Genomic DNA, 8,055 nt, shown 5'->3' on the forward strand with positions numbered 1-8,055 from the left:
AGTTACAGTCCGCTTTTGAGGCGTGGGAAGTGTCAGGCTTTAGAGGTCTCCTCAGGTGGCTGAGGAGGAGGAAGAGCAAGGAGATGTGGGACGAGAGGAGCAGGGAGGAGCTGAGCCCAGCAGACCGCTCCCAGGGAAGTCCTGTGAGTGGGATGTCCCTTACGGAGCGGATGGCCAAACCCCTCCTGAGTGCAAATCCTTCATCAGCCCGACATCTCACGCCTGTAGCCGTTAAAGTAAGTCGTACATCTGGCTGGTAGATGTGGGAAAAGGGAGTGTGCTAGACGAGGCTGATCAGATTTTAATCCCCATGGAGCTGAGTAGCTGGCTAGGGCCAGGGAGAGCGAGAGCAGTGATGCTCATCTCCCTTGGTGACTTTTCTCAGCACTTTGGTTCCAGCCAGCTGCAATCCAGACTTGCGGTGGCCCCAGCTCTTTCCAGCCCGGAGAGCTTGGGTACATATTCTGCCTATGGCACCTTTGACATGGCATGTGGATACCAGAAATGCCTGCAAGGGCACAGTTTATATTAACATAATGAATATTAAGCTTAGTTCACTTTACAGAAAATGAAACCCCTTCTCTCCTCACATGAAGAAATCTGGAACAGATAAATTTTTACAGCAAAGTTTATTTAAACAAATCTTACATTAGAGCTGTTCCAAACACTGCAGTCAGTACTGCATGGCATGGAGAGGGCGGGAGCACGACAGCAATGGAAAATGGCATTGGGTGAGACTGTAGGCTCCAGCCCAGATACTTTCCATTTGAAGGTTGTAATGTATTTCTATACAGCTAAATCCATGGAAAAATGTGAATTCTCCTGAGGACTAGTTAGGAAAGCCTTGTTACCTTCCCGTTTCATAGGCTGGGTTCTGTCTGTTTGGAATGCATCGCTTTAGCTGATTGAAATAGACTGTCCTTTTTACAGCGTTAGGGGTGTTGATCTTGCCATATTCATTCTTGTGCAGGTCCTGCACCCTGGGCTAGTCCAACAAGTCCAGATGGATCTGTTTCTCATGAAGATGGGTAGCCACATCATTGGACTTCTCCCTGGATTCAAGTGGCTCAGCTTGACAGAGATCGTGGAGGAGTTTGAGAAGCTTATGATTCAGCAGGTACATGCCATGGCATGGTCCCCATGCACTGAAACAAAACTGCCCTTTGTCCTGCTACCAGCTGGCTCTAACTGTTCATACTGCTGCTTTTTAAAGGGTTAGATGAAAGCTTGCTTGTTCCTTAGTTATGTTCTTTATTCTAATCAGTCATATAAAGTTACTGTAAGAAAGCTTATACGATCACAGTAAAAAAGCAGAGCAATGGAAAAAATGTAACAATCTTTATTGGATTTAAAAATCTTTTTTAGACTTTGAAAGTCTTTTCTAGACTTTGGGTATGTTTTCTAGTGAACAGCCTGAACAGCTAGCTAGTCATAGTTGCAGTCCTTTTTGCAGCACTGTGAAAGATGAACACTGATAAGAGACCTCTCCTTAGGAAAAGAATCTCTCCAAACAAGTGCTCAGACTTTTTTTCTCTTCAATCCTACACATATGTTTGCAGTCTGTACTGACTGGTCATGTTTGTTAGCACTGAGGTATATATACTGGCATAACTAGTAAACTTTCACATAAGTTAATAATACATTCTATATTGTATTGTCTTCAGACTCATTATATCAGTAAAGTTAAGCTTTGCAAATAGATCTGAAAACATGTCCTGAGTCATTAATGTCTTCTACAGGCTGAGTCCTGAATCATCCTTACTACCAAACTTAAGGAAGATTTCACTACAGGCTTCATTAGGCTTATGTTTCTATTACAGTGAACCATTATCTGCCACTTTCATTTGTGTGTCTAGATTGCAGAGTCTGAAGTCTGTTTATAAGCTTTTGAAAGCCTCAGTTCTTTTCTACTGTTGCAAAAAAATCTACACAGTAAATCCATGTTGTGAACTGTTGACTGTATTCAGATGTGACTCGAGGTCATTAGTACCAGTTCAGTCCAGCAGAGCCTTTGGTGCATGTGCTGAAGACTGAGGATTAGGGGAGCATCTGAGAGGCTTGTTGTAATTTCCTTTTGCTTCTCTTTGAAAGAACAAGGAGTATTCCTGGGATATTTCCCATTGCCAGATGGGGGAGGTGAGGCAAGGTTATCCTGCCTCCTTGAGCAGCAGCAGTGGGCAGGAGAGATGCCCTTGTGTCAAGGCACTGGATCACTGAAGAGCTGGGGCCAGGGCTGTGCATAGTGGATGATTTTGTACGTGTTGCATTAAATTTCTTCTTGCTATGGCTGCCTATCTGTAAAGTGAGGCAGGGCTGCAGTTCTTCTACCCTGTCTGCCTGCCTTGCTGTTTGGACAGTAAGCTTTAGTTAAGGATCTGTCTTACCCTTGAAAATAAGGCAGTCTTGGTCTTTTTGAGACATCATGCCTGTAGTAAGAGTCACCCATATTTCAAAGGTGCTGCATTGTGAGCCATCCATTACCCAGTCCATTACTCTACTCTTCCATCAGGAAAGCTGTAAGCATGTAAGAAGCACCACTCCATTTTGTTTTCATTCTGGCTTTCTGACGAGTTTTGTTGGTATTGAGTATCACACCGTACAGTCATATCCTCATGCAGAATCCTGAAGATCTAATTCTCATTGCATCTAATTTCCAACCTGCTTTTTCTTTTTCTCCCTTGAGATTGACTTACAAAGAGAAGCCAGAAATCTGGAGCGTTTCCGACAAAATTTCCTAGATGTTGATTTTGTGAAGTTCCCAACTCCCCTTCGACCTTTGGTAACGACGGATGTTCTGGTTGAAACGTTTGAGGTAAGAGTGGCAGGGTCTGGGAGCAGTGGTAGCAATGAGAAGGCCCTTAGAACATGCCAAGAAAGTGGGTTTTTTTGAGAAGGAGCAATCAGAGGCAGGATATTTTTCTCTTATTTGCTTAAAAAGATCAGTGTCCTTCCTTCGTGTCTCTTCCACTCCCTTTGTTTGCAGACAGTGCATCCCAGAAGACAGGTGGCCAACAACTCCATATAGAAGTGAACACTGAAAGCAAGCAGACCAGCAGTGTGTCCAGCCACTACATGCTTGCCTGTGCTTTGCAAACCAACACCACACTTTGGCTCTCCTCTGTGGTGGGTCAAAGCAAGGAGCTCGGCAATCTGAGGCTTTCTGATGCTTGCCTCACTTCCCTTGTGGATGTTGGAGTCACAGACCAGAGCTACTCTCAGCCTTAGTTTTCATGCATGTGATCCTGGCAAGACTATTTCTGTCCCAGGCTATATCACACCCTCTTTCCAAAGAACAAACCCTTGCTTCTCTCATGTTCTCCATCACAGTAGGTGCAGCCTCTACTGAGCAGATCCTTTCTAGGGTATTTTTATGACCTTCCCTCAACTCTTGGCACCTAGGTAAAGGTGTGGTTGAAGGTGGGTCACAGGGTGTGTTTGACTCCAGCTCCATCTTTATTTCAGGAGAGTGAGCCTATTTCGCACTACCTGCACGCGGAGATTGCCACAGAGCTGAGGCAGAGCCTTGCAAAGATGGGCATGGACATGCTGCTAAAGATGGTAGGCACTTGGCTGAGGCTGCAGGTGAAGGTTGTTTTACTGCAGAAGCTGTTCTGTTGGGGTAATAAGATAGTATGGCAAAAGACAGAACCTATTGGCTTCCTGTTTCTCCTCCCCTTCTCCCCATGCACCCAAAGATAGAGCTGTGCCTTTTGGAGCCAGCCTGTGCATGCCAGGTATCTCATGGTAACCCTGGGCTTGGGCTGCTAGGGCCCTGTACAGCTCCTGGACTGGCAGAGGGAGGGTCTGTACTTCATGTGCCATGCAACACCAGGTCTGCGTGAAGCCTGAGCTAGATATACCACTGCTGTAGACTTTGACATAGAGCTGCTTCCACCACAGAACTGTGATCTGCTTGCCCACAGTAGGGTGGGGTCCTATGCAACTTCATCCCTGCATTGCTTAAGAAACCCACTAATCCAGCTAATGAATATTCACATGTTGCCCAAATGCTGTAAAGTGCAGTGCAATTAGCAAATATGCTTTCTGTAGAGACTCCTCCTCCAAAACTGCCTTTTTAAAGGAAGAACTAAATATAGAGTAAAGAAAACAAACCTGGCCAGATTCAGCTTGTTGGCTGTCAAATTCTTTTGTGGTTGAAATAATCACAAATTATCTGGAAAGGAGTGTTGAGAGGGTGACACAATTGGCTTGTAAGGAGCCATGAGAACTAGTGGGACAGAGTTGGAAAAGAACCTGACAGTACTGAGTGCGTGGGCAGTAAGTGTCGGATGAAATTCAGTTGGTAACTGCAACATCATACTAGGATGATGGTGAGGCCTGCAGTTCTGAGTCCGTGTAGTATGACAGACTCTGAAATAGCTTTTACCACTCAGAAAAGCAGTGATGGAACTATAATAGTTTTATGCTAATGCTGGATTAAATGGTTAGGAGTAAAGCAAAAACCCCAGATGTTTTGAGAAGAATTAAAGAGTAAAGAAACAACATTATGGCTCTAAGTGAAACAAATACCTCTTTCTTGAATACTCTGTGCAGTTCTTGTCCCTCCCTGTCGAGGACCCTCCATTTCAAGGGCTGATACAGAACTAGAGGAGGTGCAGAGGAAGGCAGCCAGGATGATTACTGGTGTGGAGTGGTTTCCATACAGGAATGGTGAAATAATTTGGACTCTTAACTCTGGAAAGCAGAAAAATTAATAGCTTATGACAGAGATATATGCAGTCATGAGTTCATGAGAGTGAATATGGATCTATTGTGTATGGTTTCTCAGAACAATGAAGAAGACATAAAGTTATCAGAGGTCATTTTATCAGCCAACACCTAAAAGAAATCTCCTCTTTTTAAACAGCTCTATTTATGTGGCAATTGGACAAATTTGTAGGAGGAATCTATGAAATACAAAGATAACCTCCTTGGGGCAGGAAGTCTTGCAGTCTTAGGTGGCCAGGAGGGTTAGTGGGGAAGTACTGACTTGTGCTTGCCCCTTGCTAGTCCTTTCTGCTACTAACAGCTAGCAGAGGCAGAGAAGTGCTACATACATTTGTTTCTTCTTGTTTTCCTTACTTTTCAATAGTTGTAATGTGGGTTGATGTCCCAGACTAGCCAAACAACCATTCACTATAACCCATGCCACCAAATAGCAAATGGCCTATTCTTACTGCGTTACTGTTTGCCAAGGGCCAAGCGTGCATCCAGTTTAGGGTTAATTGCCAAAGAGCATTACCATTCCCTGGTGGGACTCCTGGCTGGCCTACTTGACCCCTATGAAACACACAGAATTGCTTCACACAGCTCTGCTGACTTCCCTGGAGTGAGTAGGACCCATGCCATTTCAGCACAGCAGGTCTCCAGCAGAAGCTATTCGCCGTGTGCCCAGGGTGAAGCACGTTAGTAATGACAGCGAACAGAAATGAACCTCTGCTGTTTGCCTGAGTTTTGGCATGGGCAGGTTTGGTTGGAATGAGCTGCTCTAAGACTTGCCTGTCCTCTAGATCTTTGTTGACAACTTTGTCCATGCTGACCTGCACCCTGGGAACATCCTGGTTCAAGGCACAGCCCACGTCAGCACCAGCTGCAAGGAGCAGACAGCCATCGTGGACCTGTGTGACACGCTGGTGGTGGAAGTGCAGCCGCCCCTCAGGCAGCTCTGCCTGGTGCTGCTGGACGCGGGGATCGTGGCGGAGCTGCAGAGCGCTGACATGCAGAACTTCCGGGCAGTTTTCACAGCTGTGGTCCAGGGCCAGGTGAGGTCTCTGTCGTGGGCCTGAGGAGCTGAGGCTGGAGAAGGGAGACAGCTTGAGAGGGATGGCCAAAATGATAGTTTTCTCTCTATTTCCCTTTACAATCCTTCCTAAGAGAGGAGAGGAGACTTGCTAGCATGGAAGCTATACCAGACACAGGGTTAAGATGTTCAACTACAGCAAGGAAGCTGCCAGAATGGAGTGATTTGAGTGGTCCAGGAAACAGAGCGTGTTAAATGGGAAGCACTGGCTGCCACTCCCTGGTTAGAAGTACTGTTGCAGAATCTGCCAGGTTTTGCTAGAGAAGAGGAGGGAATGGATTAACATCTTGGTCTCCAACATGCGTTCCCTTCTGCAGCCTTGCTCCTGGAAAGCCTGTATGCCACCCTCCACTTCGCTGTTGTGTCAGCATCTGTAGAGAAGAGGAAGCAAAACGGGTGGGGATGAGGGTTCTGGACTCTGCCAGGCTCCTTGGTATAAGGGATACTACTTTATCCTTTTCCCACTTATTTAAAATGCACTCTCAGATGGACTAGAGAATCCAGTGCTGATGTCTCCTGTTCATTCTGAGAACAACCATCTGTGCTCACAGATGCGTGTTGCTGTTTCTCAGCTGTGAGCTGGTTGGCTCACCAGCACATTTCAAGAGGGACACGTTTTAACTCTGTTTAATCTGCCGAAACATACTGAGGAGTCAGTGCTAAACTGTGTATTCAGGCCCATCCTGTGCTGCCAGACTTACCCCTCAGCTACCGAGTAACAACTGCAGACATTTGACTGCAAGTCCTTCATGGCTCAGGCTGGCTGTAATTCATCATCTGCAGGTGAAAAACTTCCATGCCAAGTCTCATTGCCAAACCTGGAGCCTCTGGCTCTGTGCGCTGCTGTTAGACGCTTCTTCCAAGAAGAGCTATAAAGCCTCTCCCAGGTAAAGCTTGGGTGTGGCTTCCCACTTTCTCACCAAGTATCTGCTGGTGCAGAATCAGCTTGCAAATGGAAGGTTGGACTTAGCCCATAAGGGAGGTTAACAGATGCCCTTTTTGACACCGTTATCTCCTCTGCTAAGAAGAAAGTGCTAATTCAGAGGGATATTATTCCCCCCTGAAACTTCTCCTGGCTGTCAGAGAGATACCTTTGTTGTGTTTACTCTCCAAGGCCTGCAAGAAAAATAAGCAGGGTTTTGCTAGATATTTACTAAGACTTTTGGACCAGTTCTGCTCTTCCTGCACCTGCTTCTCTTAATTTGTTGGGTCTCTGTTGCTGGAATGGGAAAGCGTGGCCCTGGGAGTTCTCCCTGCAGTATGTCACTGCCAGGGACGATGATGTGCAGCTCCCTGTAGACCTGCTGGCACCAGTGAGAAAGTTCTGATTCTCCTTTTCAACTTAATTTTACAGGGGGAGAGAGTGGCAGAACTGATCCTTCATCACGCCCGTGCTAACCAGTGCCAGGATGTCGAACGATTCAAAGCTGAGATGGCAGAACTAGTGACCAAGGTCCGGGGGAACACCATTGCACTAGGAAAGGCAAGTGAACAAACATGTCCCACCTTCACTTACCTGCAGTTCCGTGCAACTTGGCTTTCAGAATGATCCATCTAGAAAGGCCAGCTCTGATCCCATTAGTGCCACCAACCGGTACTAGGAGCTTTTAGTCTCTCAGGTGCAGCAAAACTCCATAAAATCCTTTCTTATTTCCTTCTAATTGAAAAAAAACATATCTTTGTGGGGTTTTTTGTTTTGTTTTTAAATCTAACACCTGCAGCTCCTTGTGAGGAGTTGCTGAGCCTGATGTTACAGCTTAGATCTTGTCAGCTAAGGCCAGCCTGGGCACTTCAGAGGGTGTAGTATGGTGGTATTGAGTAAATTAGTGCATGTTGTGTACTGCTGTGAGGTCAGACGTTCTCAGCCTTCCTGGGCTGGCAGGAAAGCAGAACTGTGGGTCACAGCAGAACTCCTGTCCCGGGTGGGAGGAATCATACCTTGATGGTGGCCGTTGTCAGCCCAGTAATCTTGTCCCACCACACTTAGAAGAATCCTGCCTGTCACTCGTGCAGCTCAGTCATCTTGACCACAGATTTTTTGATCAGTAGTTAACTTCTCCTTTTGTATTCCAGCTTCAGGTGGGAAATCTCCTCTCGAATGTCTTTAAACTGTTGATGACCCATAAGGTAAGGTCCTGTCGCTGTCTGCCTTCAATAGCTGGAAGCTCATTTGGGGAGGGAGAACTAGTGGGAACCTGAAGGGCTGACAAGCCACAAGCCAGGGGACTGTGATTTCTGAAACGAACTTCTAGGAG

General features: G+C 46.2%; 1 protein-coding gene across 1 annotated transcript in view; it reads left to right on the forward strand.

Annotated features, from left to right (window-relative positions):
* Positions 1-5: 5 nt before the first annotated feature.
* Positions 6-8,055, forward strand: part of ADCK2 (aarF domain containing kinase 2) — a gene marked incomplete at its 5' end in the record, with an annotated part of 9,327 nt that continues 1,277 nt past the window's right edge. The window contains 7 exons of the mRNA XM_010168592.1: positions 6-236; positions 971-1,117; positions 2,684-2,812; positions 3,463-3,558; positions 5,511-5,762; positions 7,155-7,283; positions 7,874-7,927. Of these exons, the coding sequence (XP_010166894.1) occupies positions 6-236; positions 971-1,117; positions 2,684-2,812; positions 3,463-3,558; positions 5,511-5,762; positions 7,155-7,283; positions 7,874-7,927 (1,038 nt within the window). The remainder of the gene's footprint in view (positions 237-970; positions 1,118-2,683; positions 2,813-3,462; positions 3,559-5,510; positions 5,763-7,154; positions 7,284-7,873; positions 7,928-8,055) is intronic.

Source organism: Antrostomus carolinensis, unplaced genomic scaffold (genome assembly GCF_000700745.2).
Source record: "Antrostomus carolinensis isolate BGI_N321 unplaced genomic scaffold, ASM70074v2 scaffold26905, whole genome shotgun sequence".
Classification (NCBI taxonomy): Eukaryota; Metazoa; Chordata; class Aves; order Caprimulgiformes; family Caprimulgidae; genus Antrostomus; species Antrostomus carolinensis.